This window comes from Phaenicophaeus curvirostris, chromosome 28, assembly GCF_032191515.1.
Source record: "Phaenicophaeus curvirostris isolate KB17595 chromosome 28, BPBGC_Pcur_1.0, whole genome shotgun sequence".
Lineage (NCBI taxonomy): Eukaryota > Metazoa > Chordata > Aves > Cuculiformes > Cuculidae > Phaenicophaeus > Phaenicophaeus curvirostris.
In genome coordinates, this window is record NC_091419.1 from 2863063 (window position 1) to 2884193 (window position 21131).

Consider the following 21131-nt stretch of genomic DNA (forward strand, 5'->3'; position numbering starts at 1 on the left):
TCCTATCACTGCAGTCCGTTTTAAAAAAGACCCTCCCCAGCTTTCCTGGAGCCTCTTTCAGTTCTGGAAGGCTGCTGTAAGTTTCCCTGGAGCTGGAAGTGCACTTCCATTAATTTGTAGCTTGGAAAAGTGTAATGTAATGAGTCCAATACAGAACAATAAGTGGCACATGATTATTATATCTGGTAACTTTAAGTTCTGTAGGGTGTTGAGTACTAGTGATTCACACATCCATCACTTGTGGGGAGGTTGGGGTTGGTTGGTTTTTTGGGTTTTTTTGATATTTGACACAGAATTAGTGCATCTTTCTGGTGGGTTTTTCCAAATCTTCCAAAACTTGTTCAGTGTCCTAAGACAAAAGTCAGTATTAGTTCTTTAGTTGCCCCTTAGGCAGCTCTTCAACCTCTGTTTTAATTAATCTTCACCTATATATTTGTTTCCCTGTACAGACTGGCCGAAGTACTGCGGGTACTGTTTCAAGCTGTGCTTAGCAGAACTTCTTAATGTCTCCTAATAGAAGCGGCACCATTTCCACATTTTACATGAGTAAGAATTTTAGGGACTAACACATGATTTTGTGATAAAGATTTACTTCTTTTCTATGGTGCACGCGAGTCCCAATTCGTCCATTTAAACTATTTAGGAATTAAGAAAAAGATATGGGTCCTCGTTGTCTTTTGAATAGTCCTAAGGTGTTCATTATTAATTCTTTGTTATTTACTAATGCATAGGATATAAACACCAAGTATCTTCTTTGTTCCCTCAGGGCTGTACCTTGCTCCTCCTGGTTCTTTTTGTCTATGATGTATTCTTTGTATTTATCACACCTTTTCTAACAAAGGTAAGTAAGGTACTTCCCTGGTGCCTGCTGTTCTCAAAGTGCAATGACCTGTTTCTCTGTGTTCCTAAACCATCCCAGACCCACTGAGTCAAGTGCTGATTTGCATTTTTGCCTTTTTTTCTTTAGACTGGAGAGAGTATAATGGTGGAGGTGGCTGCAGGCCCGTCTGATTCTGCCACTCATGAAAAGGTATGGAGTCTGAAAATACAGCAATAATTTCCAACTGTTACTCTTTCAACTTCTCTAAAATTCAAACACCACAAAGCTGAAATGGAGTTGCCAGCCTGAAAAGAGTTTAATGTGGAAACAAGCACTCCTAAGCTCTCTGTAAATCTGCACCAAACACAGGGGGCAAAGCCAACTTTCAGTGGTTCAGCACAACAGCTTTGGTCTTCCTTTATCTTTTTATGTTACTTTAAAAGGGTTTCAGTCTAAGGAATGTTAGCTCAGCTTCACAAAAACATGGAACATCAATTGTAAATAGAAATTATTGCTAATGAAGCATATCCATTTTTTCCTAAAGGGATAAAACTTTTATCACCGGTCTATCTCTTCCCCTTCTTTCTCCTTCTCTGTTTTGGTAATTGCTTTATGGAAAGCGGAGGCTACAGGCAAAGGAGAGAAAGATGAATTGGAGACAGAAAGGAAAGAGAAATAGGTATGGAGTGGTTCTGTACCGTTTGACTGCAGCCAGATGTATGCACAGAGCTGCACAACATGATGTAGCTGACCCAGGCAGGGAAGTACAGGAGAAGGTGGAAAGATAAACAAATAAGACTTGAATCTGTAGGAAATCTGGATTTGCTGGCTTAAGGATGTTTGGTCTCTTTTTAGCAATGACAGTAATACTGTTGCATGGGAAAATAGTACAGAAAATACTTGCATGCAGGCTGAACTCAGTGGATCAATCCATGCAATCCATACCAATTCCTTTAACTTCTTACATTCTTGTCTTTTGTACCCCTCTAGCACCCCTTTAGTTTCAGTGTTATGCACAGAATGAATGGTATAAAACCATAATGATAAAATCATTCTGGCACTAACATAAGAAAACAATAAAGAGACAATAAAGTTTCTTTAATGAACTCTATTAAAGGAGAATATGTTTGCAATGCACCTTGTCATAGTGTGCCTATATAAAACATAGTAACACCTCGGGGGGGAAGTTATTAATGTTTAAAATTTTTCAAGTCCTTGCTCTTTGTTGCAACTTACATGAAATATAAAAGGTTATTTCTTATGCACCTGGCAGATAACCTAAACTTTTTACGTTTCTGCAGTTAAAGCAGAGTTGATTCCCTAAAGAGTGTGAGAACTTTGAAATTAATAGTGTTTTGAGACATCTGTCCTATGGAGTTGTCTTGGCCGTTTGTTTTTACAGTGTTTCATCACTCCTATTTTGCATGCGTTGATTGTCAGTAATATCAATAAAAGGTCTTAAACATAAGGATCTATAGTGGAAAAAGGAAAAAGAGACATTTGCGCTATTTGGAGAGTGTGGTTTCAGTACAACAGGAACAAATTCTGGGAGGTGGTGTCAGTGTGTAGAGAAAACAGCTTTTCATGAGGGATGTGTCTCTCATTCCAAGCTCCCGATGGTCCTGAAGGTTCCACGACTGAACTCCTCACCGTTAGCTCTGTGTGACCGGCCTTTTTCTCTCCTAGGATTTGGAGACATTTTAGTTCCAGGTATTTCTTCTTTAGCATGTTAAGACTTCTACTTGTTGCAATCATATTAGTTTATTCCTCTTGTACTAATGCTTCAAGTCAGAAATTTGATTTGACTTCTATAAACCTGATAAATTTATAAATGTATCTTTTATGCTCTTTTTTTTTTCTGCACTGTTCACTTTTCCATAAGAAATTAAATGCATATTAATCTTATGGTTTGGTTTTACATGCAGCGATGTCAAAAAATGTAGAGAATTCTCAAGAGCTGATTTAGCAACTAAATTTATAGGATAAAACATCTTTAATGCTGTGGTGATAGAGAAAATTATTTGTCCGTTTGTACACAATTTGAGTAGAGACATACCTGACTGCTGATAACTTCATAACTGTCAGTCACACAGCAGTGTTTTACCAGGCCTGCTCTCAAATTTGGCTCCAGATGGAGCCACCTGGCACCACCGCAGGTGGAAGCAAGTGTGCATCTTCTGGCTTTCAGATTCCTTCTGATAAATCCTTTGTTTATTTTCTTGTATTTTGGGAACTGTGTCATCCCAGACTGTGTTCCCTCCTCCCTCCTACCTATAATAGGCACAAGCATTAACCATCAGCGTTTCCTGGTTTTACTAGGAGCTGGAAGAGGTGAACTTCATAGAATCATAGAATAACCAGGTTGGAAGAGACCCACTAGATCATCGAGTCCAACCATTCCTATCAAACACTAAACCATGCCCCTTAGCACCTCATCCACCCATCCCTTAAACCCCTCCAGGGAAGGTGACTCAACCCCCTCCCTGGGCAGCCTCTGCCAGTGCCCAATCACCCTTTCTGTGAAAAATTTTTTCCTAATGTCCAGCCTAAATCTCCCCTGGCAGAGCTTGAGGCCATTCCCTCTCGTCCTGTCCCCTGACACTTGGGAGAAGAGGCCAGCTCCCTCCTCTCTACAGCCTCCTTTCAGGTTGAGAATAGAGAGCAATAGAGCATAGCAAATTGCATAGAGAGCAATGAGGTCTCCCCTCAGCCTCCTCTTCTCCAGGCTAAACACCTCCAGCTCTCTCAGCCGTTCCTCATAAGGCCTGTTCTCCAGCCCCTTCACCAGCTTCGTTGCTCTTCTCTGGACTCGCTCCAGAGCCTCAACATCCTTCTTGTGGTGAGGGGCCCAGAACCGAACACAGGATTCAAGGAGCAATCTTACCAGTGCCGAGTACAGAGGGAGAAGAACCTCCCTGGACCTGCTGGTCATGCCGTTTCTGATATGCCATTTCTGATACTTGCCCTTATTCTTGTTGTGAACTCTGTATTAGGGGTGGCTTGATGTTTTGTATCTAGGATCTGCATATTTGTAGATGTAAATTTTATTATGAGAGTGTTCCTGTTGTGCGGGGCTCATATTATCATCGGTTTTGTTAGCTGTGCAGCCTCCAGAGTGAGGCTGTCTGGTACTGAAACACCAGGGTGCTCAATTAACTGTTGGAAAAAAGTATATCTTAAAAGTCCCTAGATAATTTGATGGGTTTGTGTATCCCAGTTTGTGAATGGCTTGGAAGCAGGTTGTAATTGTCCTTTCCTTTCCTAGGCTTACTGGTAGCCTATTGCCATAGGTTTGATATTCAGGTGCAGTCGTCCCGAGTCTATTTTGTAGCCTGCACAATAGGTACGTATAACAGCAACACCCAAACACAATACCCACAGGAGCTGGTCCTGTTAAAAGCATACCATCCATCTCCTACTGCATTGTTTGTTTGGTTTATTCTTCTCCTCCTTTTATTATTAAACAGAAATATTTTAGCAAAGTACTTTGAGGCTAGTTCAGCCACCCTGCCATGGGCAGGGACACTTCCCACTGGATCAGGTTGCTCCAAGCCCCATCCAACCTGGTCTTGAACCCCTCCGGGGTGGGACAGCCACGGCTTCCCTGGGCAACCTGGGCCAGGGCCTCCCCACCCTCACAGCAAAACATTTCTTCCAAGATCTTATCTCAATCTCCCCTCTTTCGGCTGAAATCCATGCCCCATCATCCTGTCTCTGCCCTCCCTGATCGAGAGCCCCTTCCCAGCTTTCCTGAAGCCCCTTTCAGTACTGGAAGGTCACTCTAAGGTCTTCGCAGAGCCTTATCTTCTCCAGGCTGAACAACCCTATCTCTCTTAGTCTGTCATTGTATGGGAGATGCACCAGCCCTTGGGTCATCCCCATGGCCTCCTCTGGACTGGAGATGTTGTTTGACATTTCACTTGAAAAAACCTCCTGTTTGAATGCTTGTTTAGCTGATTATTTAGTTGTTCTTGACCACAGCTGTATCTGAATAACTGGTTTTGCTGGCTCTGTTTCCTTCCAGCATATGGCATAGGCCTCCTTGTGACCTTCGTTGCCTTGGCACTGATGCAGATGGGCCAGCCTGCTCTCCTCTACTTGGTGCCCTGTACTCTTCTCACCAGCTTTGCCGTGGCTCTTTGGAGAAAGGAGCTTACAATGTTCTGGACGGGCAGCGGCTTTGCGGTGAATACCAGTTTGATATGAGTGTCTTCAAGAAATACTAATATTATAAAAACCTAACTAAAGTTAAAGTTGAGTAAAATATTGCAGTATTATAAAACAATTCCAAAGGTTTTTGTTTCCATTGTTTGCTTTTTTATATCCTTTTTTGCCTCAGTAAGTTGTTTTTTTTAATATTTATGGCCACTTAAGCCGCATAGTGAAAAGTAAAGTAGACCTTGTCTGTCCTTCTTGATTCTGCCATAATTTTCATGTTTTGATCTCTGTTTAAATTGTTATTGTTATTAATAATGTTTTAAGATGTTATATAGAACATAATGGTTTTAATATTATATAAACCATACCCTTACAGTTTTTCTTTTGATTTTTTTTTTTACTGTTTATGAACACAGGAATCTAGTTTAGTGTAGTCAATTATCACCTTGTCACTGTGTTGTAAGTTAAATCAATTTGATTCCAAAAGGAATAATTCTATTGTGATGCATGTTTATAGATTTTGAATAATTACCCAAAGGGCAAATCTGTCAAGCTAGAGTTTCCTTCCAGTGCGATTTATTTTGCTGTTCAACTATTTACGATATTTTTCACAACTTTCCTTTGGAGAACTGAATTTAATTGTTGGAAAAGTATTTGAGGCCAGCTGAAACATGGTGGGAAAAGGTGCCAGTTGTTGTATGCCGATGGGAAAGGTGGGCACAGCCAGAGAATGGCCGCATGCCAAAGTGCAGTCTGCCTGTTCCCATCCGAAATCAGTGAGGAGTGACCAGGCAGAAAGCGACTGAACACATTTCTGGAAGGAAAATCCCTTTGTGCAGTAGAACACAAAGATGTGATAACTGTATGCATGTGTCTGCTATTGGAGAATGATAAACATAGATGATGGACCTATTGTCTTCATCTTGTGTGACCATCACTCCTGATAAGTGGACGCAGTAATTCTTGCTTTCCATTGTCCTGACTGTGATCTCCCGTTTCCAGAAAGACCTACCTCAGCCTCCCTTGGTGATAGCTCCTCTCAACTGCCCTGAGCTTCCCAAAGACAGCAGTGTACCAGCCTCTCAGCAAGACGCGGAGCAAATGACCAATCCGACCCTCCACGTGAAGGAGCTGCACAGCCCCACCTCGGCTGCAGAGGAGCTGGCTGATACCGACACAAAGACAGACCAGTCAGAAACTCCTGTTGCACTGAGTGAGGAACCAGCTGGTCAGGATAAAGACGACGTTGAAAGTAAATGTCTAAATGCAGAGCAAAAACAGCTGGAATGAACCATGTGATAAGAACTCCTTTTTTTCCTTCACAAACATATCCATATGAAACCAGTATGTATTTAGGACTGGTTTAGTAGTGTTTGCGTTCATCGAGGAACCTCGCTGCGAGTCTGATCATCAAATCCAACAACGAATGTTCTGCCTCTGGCTTCGGTACAGCTATACACTTCAAACACCTTTCTGAAATATGGTGCTTTACAAGGGTTCTGATGTATGGATTTCAATGATCATTTTATTAGTGAATGCCTTTGACCTTTCCATTTTCATCATACCGGGGTAGTATTAAGAACCTTTATTTGCACAGCACTCGGTGCTCGTGTGGCTGTTCTGCTGCTTTAGCCTAGTGTAGGTTAAATGGAGGAAAGCATTGAACAAGTCTGCTGCAATGCTTCATTGAGAGAACCATGATAGAGTTTTTAGCACTTTCCCTAATGTTGCTTTTTACTTTCCTTTTCCCTTCTTGTCAAAGCCATCAATATAAGGGAATGCTTTAGTATAAACTGACATTCAGGAAATGCAGAGAATGGTTACATCACCAGCCTCTGAAAGGATTTCTACTACCGTGGTGCATTAAATGCATCTCTTAACCTTTTTGTCTTTTTTTTTTTTTTTTTATTTCCAGGTACCTGGGTTGGCTACTAGTCTAGTTTAAAAGGTAGGATGAATGGAGCTACAGGAAGCTTTCTAAGCACTTGTGTGAACTCTAGGGACTGTCTCTGATAATAAACAGTGTTTGTCACAGAACACTGGAAGCAAAAGTGTATTAAGAATGTTTAATTTTTTAGAAGTAAAATACAAGCCAAATAGGTAAGAAAATAGGCAGTAGCTCTATACTAAGCTTAATAGACAGCATTTTTGTAGGGAGAATGTAACAGTAAAGCAGTAAATGTTCATCTGTTGAGAGTTTTGAGCTTCTTGTTATTTGTTTAAGGAATAGGATTGTGATTTCAGATTCCGAAGAAAATCATCTGATGTTTTCATCCCCAAGGGAGCACATACGATGCTATAGTCAGTTGTGAGTTAAAGCTACTTGCTCCTCAGTAAGTAATCAACTGTCTCAGTCATCGGTTTGTCTTTGTCCCAAGAGCAGCCAAAGTCTGTCAGGTTCTGGAATGAGGCTGTGATCTAGCCTGTTAGCTCGCACCTCTTGCTACGTGACGTTGTGAAGGACCACGTTTGTGAATTTACAACTTTTTGGGGTGCCGCTGGTCTTACTTTATATTCTTGAAATTATGTGTTTTCCTGTATAACATGGTTGAGTCTTTTATGCATCAAGTGTAGGGATCACAGAAGGGTGATGTGATTTGCATATTTATTTCATCTGAACATTTGGCTTTATCAAAGATGTCTGTTCTTCACTTACATTGCAGTCCTAGAAAGCCTCAAACACTTCACATCAAAACTGAAATAGAACATGGAAGTATTCTAGGGTCCTAGAATTCCAGTTGCATGGAAGAACTACTCCTCAGAGTATATGAGAGCCCAACGTGTCACTACAAAAGAATCATTACAGTGACACACTCAGCAGCAGTGCTTTAGTTGAAGTCTCCAGTTGGCCTGTCGAGCTGGATTCCGAAGGGCTCTCTTTAATGTCTGTTAAATTTCAGCCATTGGCTTTTTGGCTATGTCTTCCAAAAGTTTGCCTTGTACTTTCTGGATGATGGTGTCTGTTTTTTTCCATTTCACACTGGGTGGATAGTATTCCTGCTCTAAAATATGAAAGGCTGTCTTTAAAACCCCCCTATGGCTTCAGAGTTTTATCAGCTTCTGCTGGAAGCCTCGAGTGCTGTCTGATCAGTTGATTTAATGCTGAGTTTCTTGAAAGGCTTCCTGAGGCCAAAGGCTTGCACTACATTTAATTTACAAATCACCCTAATGGAAGACAGTGGTACTGAAGAGATTCGTGTCTCAATCTCCTCTTTAATGGACTGGGTTTCTTTGCCAGCACTAATCTGAACCAATTATTACAAATAAAAAGCAGCAAAGACATTTTACTGAAAACTTCGGCCAGCTGGATTATGCCTTAATTTAAGCCATTGTATAAGTGTGTATATTAAATTAAGAAAACAATCTTGTGTTTAAATAATTAACTTGACAAATAGCAAGAAAACTAATTTGGAGGCTGACTCGGAGTGCTATGTTTTTTTGCCTTGATTGTCTTTTAGTCAATGTTATTTGGAGTAGCTTTTTATACATTTAAAAGTCAGTAGCTTTCTGATGATGAAACGTTAAGTTTTATCATCCATCTGAAAGTATATTTTAACATTTGTTCTCTTATGCTGTGGGTTAGGACAGGTTTATTTCTCAGATTGTTACTTAATTAAAATGGAAGAATTCGTAACGATTAACCTGTAGGCATTAACCAGTTGCTTTGTTCACTGCATTCTAGGTAGGTCTGCTTGGAGCACTTGCTTCACCTTATGTTTCTGGGATTTTTCATCTATTTTTAAGCTTGGTTCAGGGTGGGTTTTTTTTTTCCAAACTACGAAGATCCATGTGGAAAACAAACAATAGCTGCTCGATGCAATACCTCTAGTCAGAGTGTGTGAACTGCTCTGAGTTACAGACTTTGACTCTTCCAGTACTGTACAGACCCTGGTGCACCAGTTTGGCTGCGACTGTTTGGACCCTAATCCTGGGCAGTTCAATCACCTATATCAAAACCCAAGGCTGTGCTGTTTTGTCTTTCAGAAACCTCCCTGACCAGCTTAATATAGCTTCATGTACAGGAAGACGGGAAGATCTGTTCAGTGTGGCTGACTGATTTTATTTGATGATTGCAGACATACGTCCCCTACCAAACTTGAGTTAAAAATGCACAAAGTAATGCAAGTAATGTTAAAAGTAATGTTGATGTGTTTCTTGTTTGCATCTCTCATCTTCTAAGGCTTTAGCTAACTAAAAATTCAACAATGAGGATTCTATTTCTGAGCACTTCAGTTCAAGGCAAGCATTTGTTTTAGTCAAAAAAAACCCCACCAACCCCCAAAAAACCCCAAACCCAGCACCCCAATAAAAGATGCATTTCAAAAACCAAACAAAACCTCTTTGGATCAAAGTAGTGAGGATCAGATTCTTTCCTTGGTCTGAAGTTACTAAATACCAATGTGTCAAAGCAAATGTTCAGCTTTGACTGTGCCATGCAGCCTGAAAGGGTGACAAGTAAGGAGAAGCATCCCAAACCCTCTTTTGGCTCTGGGGATTTCATTTTTTCTTGTCACAAATGAAGAGCATTTTAAATGAAATTCAGAAGAGAAACAGAAAATACGTGTCGAAAAATGTGTTCTGTTTTTACCAGTGGCAGTCAAAAAAAAGCACATCCAAGTGGGTAAGGATTCTACTTGTGAAAGTAGTTAAGATGTTCTCTAAACCTGGACAAATGCCAGAAGACAGAAAATCTACATCGTGGCATGTTTTCCAGTAGATGTATTAATGTGTCGAATGGGAAGCTTCATTTAGAGAACTGTTGGTTTCCTTTTTGTCCTCCTTTTCTATTAACCATACCAAATTTTGTAAACTTCTTAAGTGATGTCTTGGTCTCAGACAATCAGTGAGGCTTTTCCTGCAGAAGCTGCTCTTCTCTTACAGTAGCCCTCAATGTCTTTTGTTCAGAATGCTTTGCAAGCCTTGATAGTGTTTTTTTTAGAAATGCACATTCCTGTGTTTTGGATTCAGTGTTTGCATCCACAGTGTTGCTCAGGCTGAGAACATACCATGACTGTAGTGGTGGTGCCTGTAGTCTTAGATCCATAGAATCCTAGAATGGTTTCAGTTGGAAAAGACCTTTAAGGTCATTGAGTCCAACCATCGATCCAGCCCTGCTTAGTCACCACCAGACCATGTCCCCAAGTATGATGTCTACTCCTCTTTTGAACACCTCCAGGGATGGAGACTCAACCACCTCCCTGGGCAGCCCGTTCCTAGTCTTCTAAGGGAAAAGCTCTGACTGGGGAGCCAGAAAGAATCTCGTTAGTAAACAGTGGTGAAATAATGTGAGTTTGAGCTTTATGAGTGTGGCTGCATTCATTAATGAATTAATGAGCTGCAGCTCTCACTTTGTTCTCTAGTATCTGCTGGGGAACAGAACACTCAGAGAATTTACAGGTAGTTTTCTACCTAAGCACAAACCATGTGCTCCTGTAGGTTCTTGCTTTGAAAGCTCTCTCCAAACACCGTGCTTGGGTCCACGGAGACATTTAGTGTCTCCTGGATCTCTCACCCTGCACTTTGAGGAACTTTTCCTGGCTAGACAATTTAAAAATTAAAAAGCAGCAGCCTATATTGGGTGTCTGGTAACAGCATTGTCTTGAAGTAAACGCTTACGTGCAGTTATTTCAGTGCAAGATCATGCAGTTTTACTCTTGTCTCTGTTTTCTTTAGCAGCGCATGTATTTCTGGTTTCTTGCACTGTGCTGGCTATTGAGGACGTAAAGCCCTGGAATATTTCTCTTTAATGGCAGCTTTGATTATCAGGTAACAGCACCAAGTATTTTGTATCTGCTTTTGTCATTTGACGTGTTATTTGTAGTACGTCCATGGGTAAATAAGCTGGCAAAGCAGTAGTGCACGGCTGGTGCCTATTTACACTTGACGTGCATCCCACAGACTTACCAGCAGATCCAAAGCCTGCAGAGATGGTGCCTTTTTCCATGACAGATACAATATCTGATGTTCTAAAATAAGATCTGTGTAAGGGGTGCATCATCAGGAAAATGTGGACATCGAGTCATGGTTGGACTTGATGATCCGGTGGGTCTCTTCCAACCTGGTTATTCTATGATTCTATTATTAGAGAGTCAAGAGAACAGGAACTACAGTCAGAAGTCCAGAAAACATCAGCAACAAGGGATGATGAGTCTTCAGGTGTTTATCCAGAGTGTGGTTCCCCAGCTGGCTGCAGAACATGAAGCAGAGTTGCTCCAACAAGCTCTTTGGCTTCTCAGTTTCGGCTCTGTGCCAGCAGCACTAGGCAGGATGGAGAGGGGAAACCACTGCTCTAAAGAGAAGACCTGAGGCCATAGAATCATGTCATAGAATAGTTTGGGTTGGAAGGGACCTTAAAGATCATCTGGTTCCAACCCAATCTGAAATGCTATTGGAAATTGGAAAAACAAAGAAACAATTTTGTTTGTAGATAATGGTAGAGGTGACATTAGAATGAATAGGCTTGAATAGAATGAATAGACTTAAATTACTGTAAGAGAATGTTAGGGCTGTTGGTAGAAAGACGAGCAACTTGGGTGCTTGGCCATGGGAACCATGTGAGACCTCTATGGGCAGGGCTAGTGCCAAAGCGGCTATTGCTGAGTGCATCTTGTTCTGAGGGTAAACGAACTGAACCACCTAGACAAGAGTCATCCTGTGCCACCAGCTAGAGGGGCCAGTGAATCCCTGCCAGGTGGAGTCTGAGGGTCAGGCTTTCTATAAATCAGAGCATGAACATATCGTGTAGCAGCCACTTTATATCTTACGAGTGCTGTAACGCAGTTTGCAAGCATTGTGGCTGACAATTCAGATTGTGTGTTGCGAAGACGCTCTGTTGCTTTTGTGTTGCTAATTTAATGATAAACCCTCTGGAAGGAAACCCCGTCGAAGCACGTTGGATAGATGCAGGGCTCGTTCTACTGAGATAAGAAATGTTTTATATAATGCATGTTTAATCTGTTGAATTGCATTGAATGTTTGTGACATCCCAGAAAGTTTTCGGAACAGGACAGCTTTGTGTGCTACCAGAACATTATTTTGGCACTGGCACAAGAGAATTCTCTTCACTGATCCTCTGTATCTCTGCTTTTATCCATTATGTGTTCTTCTTTCAGTGTTCTACCTTTGCCTTTTCCTCTACCAGTTTTGCAGATAGATGTTCAAATTATGTGGAGTAAAGATGAGCTTTTGCCATCGGTAGATTAGTGATAGATGATAAATAACATGTTTAATTGGATTTTCTTGCGTTGGGAACTAGTATATTGTGCACAGCGTCATCTGTCATTTTAGAAACTAGTAGAGGACTTCTCGTGTGATGCAGTGACTCCGTTTGAGTTCTGTTTTCCCTGCAGGTGTTGGGAATATTGAAGCTCCTGGTCCTGTTGTTGATCTGGTAGCCAAGGGTTACATGTGCGCATGCTCCTGGAAGAATTTGGAGCCCCCTTCCTCAGCTGAAGGCAGCAATGCTGTTTCTCACAATATTTTCCTGCATATTAACATGCAAGTTCAGCTCCAGGTGGCAAACTTCCTCCAGGTGAACTGAGGGATCTTTGAGATGATCCGTAGGCTGGAAATTTTTGGTTGAGAGCTACTTTCTGCTGACACACACACTGCATGTTGTGAACTTTCTCAGGGTGCTTAATGTAAATGTTCAGTAGATAGAAATATTCAGAGATGCGGTCTCAAAGTAAACAAGCTTACCAAAGAAATGGAGCTGGTGGGGTGCCCTGCAGTAGCAGATAAACAACACCTAGTAGTCAAGACTGCTGAAAGTTTTTTTTCCACTTCCAAGAGCATGATGCTTTTCAGGAATAACATTATCCTGCCTGGGCTGTGCTGTAAGCTCAGTGGTGCTCCCAGCAGACCTCAAGGTGGGATCCTACACCGGATCCATGGTGCAGGCGTTACCATGTCACCATGGCTGATGTTTCCAATGCACTAACCTATTCCTTAGCTGGCAGTTTGTAAAGGATAGAAAGATCTCTTTTCATATTAAAGGTGTAGCTGAAGTGAGAGCTCATTGCTCTCTACAACTACCTGAAAGGAGGTTGTGGAGAGGAGGGAGCTGGGCTCTTCTCCCAAGGGACAGGGGACAGGACAAGAGGGAATGGCCTCAAGCTCCGCCAGGGGAGGTTTAGGCTGGACATTAGGAAAAATTTTTTCACAGAAAGGGTCATTGGGCACTGGCAGAGGCTGCCCAGGGAGGGGGTTGAGTCACCTTCCCTGGAGGGGTTTAAGGGACAGGTGGATGAGGTGCTGAGGGACATGGTTTAGTGATTGATGGGAATGGTTGGACTCGATGATCCGGTGGGTCTTTTCCAACCTGGTAATTCTATGATTCTATGGTTCTGTGAGGGAAATGCTGCAAACCTGCCATTTCCCCATTGTAGATCCAGTCTTTAAATGGCTCGGGTGGTGGGGAGCTGGTGATGTCTGGGAGGAGCACAATCCTTGACAGGTGTTGTCCACAGAAGAAGCCAGTAGGTATTTTTTGTTCTGCTCCGACCAAAGTTGTTCCAGTTCACATTGAACAAAAACCCCAATACAGTGGTTCAGGTTTGGTTGGACAAGAAGACCTGCAGTGCACGCAGTCTGGTTTGAGTCAGAATCTGGTTTTTTTCATAGCTGTCAGTGAAGAGTTCAAAAAAATAGAGTCACAGATGTCATAGAATCATAGAATCACCAGGTTGGAAGAGACCCACCAGATCATCGAGTCCAACCATTCCTATCAATCACTAAACCATGTCCCTCAGCACCTTGTCCACCCGTCCCTTAAACACCTGGGTGAGGAGACAGCTGGATGCACTCGAATTGCCAGCTGATGGCAACGGTCTGTGTGTGCTGGTGTGGACATCTACTGCTTGTTTGTCTCCAAGTCACACGTTGTCATTTGTCTTCTCTGAGAACCTTTTGAGTCCCAGACTTCCATAGGCCCAGCCCAGGCTGTGCGAGAGCAGAAAGGTGTCTCTGTTTGATAGGGCACTCCCAGAGCTCTCTGAGAAACGTGCAACTGGGAATCTGTCACTGTAGCCCAGCCTGACGCCCAGTGCACGTGTTACGTTCGTCACAGGGTGTGGGGTCACATCTTAACACTAAAATGCAACCCCAGAGGTATCACCGTAAGTATGAGTTCTGGTGCTTTCAGCCCAGCAGCATCTGAAAGCAAAACCCATTGAAAGGAAACCACAGCTTTGCAGCCCTGACCAAGATGGTCTGCTCCTTTTTTTCATCCGTATCCCTCCAGTTTCTACATCCAGCCCAGTGCTGGAGGAGCTGGTGCTGTAGTAACGTCCTGGCAGTGCGTGTGTCCTGTTTGAAGGATGCCAGTGTTAATTTACTGAGTGGTACTTCATACATGGATCAGATGGGAGCCTGGAGATGAGCCCAGGGAGATGGTTGAGGCACCTTCCCTGGAGAGGTTTAAGGCACGGGCGGACGAGGTGCTGAGGGACATGGTTTAGTGTTTCATGGGAATGGTTGGACTTGATCCGGTGGGTCTCTTCCAACCTGGTGATTCTGTGATTCTACAATTCAGAGCAGTATAAAGAGGATTTACAAGATGAGAGTCGGATACCTGTTTGCTTAGCACTAGTTTCTTGGATGCTCAGTAGTAGCTGCTTTTAGCGAGGAAGTTATTCTTGGGAGGTATCATAAGTAGAACAGTTTTAAATGTCTGATGTCTTTGTGGAAGGACTTTGTAATGATGTTCAAATAATGACGTATAGGCTTGTGTTGTAGAGAGTGCAAACTCAAGGCTGTTAATGTTAGCGCTTGCAAATGCACGCGTTGAGCTCTGCCTATGTATACATGAGGAATAAACTTTTTAAGCTCATTTCATGCAGTGCCGAGGGAAGGATTTTCTTGTGATCCAAACTCTATGATATATTTTTGCTGTTTTAAGATCTTCTATGCAGCTTGGCCCCTTAATTAAGAAAAAACCCAAAACAACAGCAAAACCAACAAAACAACAACCACCTCCACCCACTCCCCAAAACCCCAACAGCTGAGAGAGTTGGCTGGTGTAGGGAGACTGGTGTGAAAACTCAGCTTGAGTTTTTTTCCTGCACTGGGGCTCCTGTTGCCCAGCGAACTGAAGCCGTGGAAATGCAGAGCAGATGAGATGTAAAGAACAAGGGGTTTAGTCCTCTTGGAAGGGTGTGGTCAGTCAGCAGCAGCTGTGTTGGAGATGCTGATAAACTGGATGTTCTTCCCTGATTCCCTGATGTTTATCTTGCATCCCATTTACCTCCCTTCAGACAATCCAGTACGCTATGCATATTCATATTCATTCTGTCTATACATATTCATTCCATCGTTGTCATTCCCTGGATTGCTGAGCTGTGGAGCCCTGGGAGCCCAGGGTGACTCCACCACCATTGGCTTGGCGATGGCTTGCAAAATCGGTGCATGGTATCTGCAGGGATGGATAAATCTGTGATTTTGTGACTTTTCTCTCTCACATAACTCTCTCAGACCCATGGTATGAGCAAGATCGGTTTTTCGTTGTTGATCTTGTTTGCAGTAGGAACAAAGAGCTGAATGTATCACCTTACCGAGATCTTCCTGTGCTGAGCTTCTTGCAAAGAGCAAGAGAAAAGGCAGTGTCGTCTCCACGTGGTACGAGCTGGTTTTAGTGAACACTTCTGGGTTTCCAAAGCTGCAGGTCTGGCTGCAACGCGTGCATCAGATTTCAATTCAGGTTGGGTGAGTTCTGTCCACCCTGCGTCTATACAGCGCTTTATGGGTTTGATGCCAGCCCTCCCTCTGAATTACAGCCTTGTATCCAATTGCACAGCATCTCATAATATATCTATTTTTATATCTGTAAATACATTATAATACATAGCATTTCCAGTGACCAAATGTACATTTGCTTCTTCCTTCTGTGATGTAACAGATGAAAACCCCTATTTTGAAATGGATAGTGGAGGGAAAAGAATCTTAGGACAAGAGATCAGGAATATTCCAAGGGTTTCTGCAGAGTGAATTTTCCATGGAGTAACTGAGCCTGTTTCAGGCATACGTGGACATGGTGAAAGGAAACAATCTTGAAACAAACTGAAATTGCAGTGTGTTTTATTTATGTTTTGCTTTTCAAAACACTGGAATTTACTTTCCTTTAGCCTGTTTTAGTTTAAACCTGTAAAAATTTTCTAAAACTGTAAAATAAAGATACTTAATTTTTGAACTGAATTTTGCTGTTTTGCAGCACCTTTACATTCAAAATCCAGACGTTTGCTTATTATTTGCACCAGGGTGTGAGAAGATGTCTTTGGTGACTGAAAAGATCGCTGCGCACAGCTTCATCTTGAGCTGGATTCTGCACAAAGTGCTGAAAACTTGCCCATAGCTTTGTGAAGTTTTCTGCTGATGTGCAAGACTCGCAGACTCATGCAATGGGTTGGGTTGGAAGGAACCTCAAAGTCCATCCAGTTCCACACCATGGGCAGGGACACCTCCCTCTGGATCAGGAGCTCCAAGCCCCATCTGACCTGGCCTTGAACCCCTCCAGGGATGGGGCAGCCACCCCTGCTCTGGGCAACCTGGGCCAGGGCCTCCCCACCCTCACAGCAAAACATTTCTCCTTAAGATCTCATCTCAATCTCTCCTCTTGCAGCTGAAACCCCTTCCCCTCATCCTATCCCTAATATCCCTGACCAACAATATCCCTCCCCAGTTTTCCCGGAGCCCCTTTCAGTCCTGGAAGCTGCTCTGAGATCTCCCTGGAGTCTTCTCTTCTCCAGGCTGAACAACCCCAACTCTCTCAGCCTCTCGGTGTAGATCCCAGAAACTGTTCCTCATCCCCACACAGTCCATGTCAACCATCCCATCCCTGCCTCCAGAACCCTCATGGGATGGTTGCATTGGGGCCACCAGTTCTGACTGACCTGCCACACGTTTCCATTGCTGGGGATGTAAGGTCCTTGCCAACAAGTCCTTCTTCTTTAGAAAACAGGAAATCTCTACTGAATTCTAAGGCAAGTCGGGGATGCATTCGAGAATGGCACAAACTAGAAACGAGTACATTTCATAGAATAGAATCATAGAATCACCAGGTTGGAAGAGACCCACAGGATCATTGAGTCCAACCATTCCCATCAATCTCTAAACCATGTCCCTCAGCACCTCGTCCACCTGTCCCTTAAACCCCTCCAGGGAAGGGGACTCAACCCCCTCCCTGGGCAGCCTCTGCCACTGCCCAATCACCCTTTCCATGAAATATCTTTTCCTAATGTCCAGCCTGAACCTCCCCTGGTGGAGCTTGAGGCCATTCCATATACACAGGCCATGAAACCATGAAACCAGGTTTCAGTATGTCCTGCATTTCACTTTGAGGTGTGCCGTGGAGCCCAGAGGACAAAAATTGAGAAATGTCTTGTGTTATCTGCCTTTTTAAAAGGAAAAAAAAAATAAAAAATGTTGCAGCAAGCTGGCCTTTCTGTCCGGCTGTTGCTGGGGAATCGAGAGACTGCTACTTCCAGTCAGACAAAGAGGGTTTGAAACCAGAAAGACTGGTTTTGTGTCAAAGAAAGGCTGGTAAATGGGAAGATACAACCTGGCCACAAAGCTCATCCTCAGGCACTGTAAAGCTCATCCTGTATGAGCTGAAGCAGGAACGGGGATGGTAGGGGATGATAGCCTTAACCTACACCTGTATGATAGAACCCAATTAGCCTAATGAACGAGGGGCAGGGCTCTCATCTGGCTGGCTCTGTTGCACAGACAGGGACAAACGCTAAATTATTGCACGAAGCTGCTCGAACGGTGAAGGAAATCAAACAGGAGGACGTGTCCACCCAGGGCAGCTGGGACCCTGAGCTGCTGTCTGAGTTCTTGCAGTGGATCCAGCTGCGGTTCTGCATCATCTATCGGTTCTGCATGATCTATTGCTATTATCTTAATCACATTCACAGCCTCTCCTAACTCTCTCGCCAAAGAGCTGTCCTACGTGACCATTTCTGCATCTGCACAGAAACATCCTCTGTTTGTTTTGTTATTTACAAGCATCTTATCTCTGTGCAACTCCCAGCTCTGCTCCAAGGACTCCCTGGGGGAATCTCTGGAATGAAAGGCTGGATTCCCAGGAATGGGTCTGCAAACAGGTGCTGCCTGAAGGCTCTGCAGGGCACAGTGCGAGATTCCTGCCCGAGAGCTCCTGCACCAATCTAATTCCAACCCCTCTGCCATGGGCAGGGACACCTCCCACTGGACTAGGTTGCTCCAAACCCCATCCAACCTGGGCTTGAACACCTCCAGGGATGGGGCAGCCACAGCTTCCCTGGGCAACCTGGGCCAGGGCCTCCCCACCCTTGACATGAAGAATTTCCTCCTTAATTCTAATCTAAATCTTCCCCTCTCCAATTTAAATCCATTGCCCCTCATTCTGTCACTCCAGGTCTTTGTAAAAAGTCCCTCCCCAGCTTTCCTGGAGCCCCTTCAGGTCCTGCCAGTCAGTTGCCTGGTTTCAGGTCAGTTCATTGTCTCAAACAATCTTGGCTTGGACCAGACACGGCGTGGCCAGCAGGTCCAGGGAGGTTCTTCTCCCTCTGGACTCGGCACTGGGGAGACCGCTCCTCGAATCCTGGGGTCAGTTCTGGGCCCCTCACCACAAGAAGGATGTTGAGGCTCTGGAGCGAGTCCAGAGAAGAGCAACGAAGCTGGTGAGGGGGCTGGAGAAGAAGAGGAGCGTCTGAGAGAGCTGGGGGTGTTTAGCCTGGAGAAGAGGAGGCTGAGGGGAGACCTCATTGCTCTCTCCAACTCCCTGAAAGGAGGTTGTGGAGAGGAGGGAGCTGGGCTCTTCTCCCAAGTGACAGGGGACAGGACGAGAGGGAATGGCCTCAAGCTCCACCAGGGGAGGTTCAGGCTGGACATTAAGAGGAAATATTTCATGGAAAGGGTCATTGGGCACTGGCAGAGGCTGCCCAGGGAGGGGGTTGAGTCACCTTCCCTGGAGGGGTTTAAGGGACAGGTGGATGAGGTGCTGAGGGACATGGTTTAGTGATTGATAGGAATGGTTGGACTCGATGATCCAGTGGGTCTTTTCCAACCTAGTGATTCTGTGATTCTGTAAACATAACACTAGGGATGAATCTGCAGTGTTTTCCTTTCTGTGAGAACCACATTTGGGAACATACAGAATTTTGACCTCAAGTTTCCCTGTTTAAACACAATTCTCGTATTCACGGTTGCTCAGTCTCCACATCCCTTCTCTCCAGTATCACCTCCGAGACAGACGGGACTCCCTGGGTCAGCTCTGTGTGCTGGTCTCAGTAGAAGAGTTCCTTGGGAAGAAATGTAGCTTTGGGAAGAGGAGTGCTCTGGGTCTCCAGTGGCTCCTCGGAATCGCACTGCTCCCAGCAGTCGCTCCTAAACAAGCCCAAAACAAGCCCAGACTCTAGCCCGGAGGAATCTTCCACTCTTCTCAGGTGTTTTTAAGGCACTGCTCTTTCCATTTTTGCCCCACCAGTTAACTGCAGTGAGCAGAAGCAGTAAGCTGTCTTATTTTTAGGTGTCGGATCAGGATAGCTGTCACTACTTCGTGCATAAGAGGTTTCCATAAAAAGTCAAGATGCTTTAGGGAAAAAAGTTAGAAGGGAAAAAGATTTCCTGTTGTTTCTCCCTAGATATCCATCAAAATGCTCTTATGGCCTTTAACTTGATCATGGTCAAGCGTGTACGTGCCCTCTGCTAGCGCACAGCCGTACAGTCCTGCCATCCCAATGATCCGCCTTTTCATAGAACCATAGAATCACAGAATCACCAGGTTGGAAGAGACCCACCGGATCATTGAGTCCAACCATTCCCATCAATCACTAAACCACGTCCCTCAGCACCTCGTCCACCCGTCCCTTAAACCTCTCCAGGGAAGGGGACTCAACCCCCTCCCTGGGCAGCCTCTGCCAGTGCCCAATGACCCTTTCTGTGAAAAATTTTTTCCTAATGTCCAGCCTGAACCTCCCCTGGTGGAGCTTGAGGGGAGCTCCCAGTGGAGGACAGAGGAAACCCTCTTTTCCCTGGAGGATACAAGGAAATGCCACCTGAGCAGCAAGCCTTGGCCTCACGCCTCTCCCTCCACCTGCTTGCTTCCCACCATGGGGCTGGACTGGAGTAGGCAGAGACATGAAGGAGCAGCATGGATCTCTGGCGTGGGGCTGGTCCAGTCCAGGGACAGATTTTTTTCAGGCTTGTTGAACTTCAGGAGGTTTCTTTCATCCTGCCTCCTGCACCTTGTCACCTTGTTATTGTCCTGCACTGCTCTGAACACCTCGATAGCGATCAGCAGAGGACGAACATTTGTTTGTATTACACAGAACAGCAGAACTTGTACTCAGTACAAGATCAAAGCACTCATTATCTGATGTAAGGAACGCCTTGGACATCTGGACTGAAGAAGGATAGATTAAATCAGACCTGGTCATCAAGATTGCCCATTTGGCAGAAAAACATAGGGGAAAAATGTCCTCAGAGCAGATCCTGACCCACTGAATACACGCAGTAGAAGACTTCTATGATGCAACCACCTGTAACTTCGTTAAATCACCAACCAATCGTTTATAGAGGGAAGTGCTTGGCATGAATTCGCTTTGTAACTCTGGTAATAAACTGAGTGCAGAGGCTCCTGTCAGGTGCGCTTGGTTTGGGAAAAGCCACTGAGCAGGCAGACTTGCGCAACTCTCTAGTAAAATTAATGTCTGGACTTGGCGTGGGAGACGGGCTCCTTGCATGCCGGGTAACGATCCCAGCTTTTCAAACAACAATAGGCAGCAGGTCTTTACAGCTGGCAAGAAAATTCACAGTCCCCACTGCAGCGATCAGGACAACAGCCCCATTTCCAGGGAGAAGCTGGTTTCAAGACCTCCTGAAGTCCCTAACAATAGTATATTGGTTTTCATAGATTCATGGGATGGTTTGGGTTGGAAGAGACCTCAAAGCCCATCCAGTCCCACCCCTGCCATGGGCAGGGACACCTCCCACTGGATCTGGTTGCTCAAAACCCCATCCAACCTGGCCTTGAACCCCTCCAGGGATGGGGCAGCCACCACTGCTCTGGGCAACCCGGACCAGGGCCTCCCCACCCTCATCATGAAGAAATTTTCCACCCTGGCCAGGATGGAGGCAGCGAAAGGACCCAACACGGTGACCATCACAGAGTTCT

General features: G+C 44.3%; 1 protein-coding gene across 2 annotated transcripts in view; it reads left to right on the top strand.

Annotated features, from left to right (window-relative positions):
- SPPL2B (signal peptide peptidase like 2B) overlaps positions 1 to 11021 on the top strand; it is a 31381-nt gene extending 20360 nt beyond the window's left edge. Inside the window, exons 10-15 of one of the 2 annotated variants that reach the window (XM_069878083.1) lie at positions 767 to 841; positions 968 to 1030; positions 2431 to 2530; positions 4086 to 4163; positions 4845 to 5005; positions 5981 to 11021. In XM_069878083.1, coding sequence (XP_069734184.1) covers positions 767 to 841; positions 968 to 1030; positions 2431 to 2530; positions 4086 to 4163; positions 4845 to 5005; positions 5981 to 6268 — 765 coding nt within the window. In that variant the 3' untranslated portion in view covers positions 6269 to 11021. Of the gene's footprint in view, positions 1 to 766; positions 842 to 967; positions 1031 to 2430; positions 2531 to 4085; positions 4164 to 4844; positions 5074 to 5980 lie in introns of both variants that reach the window. The other variant, XM_069878084.1, reaches the window with a different exon arrangement.
- The last annotated feature ends 10110 nt before the right edge of the window (positions 11022 to 21131 follow it).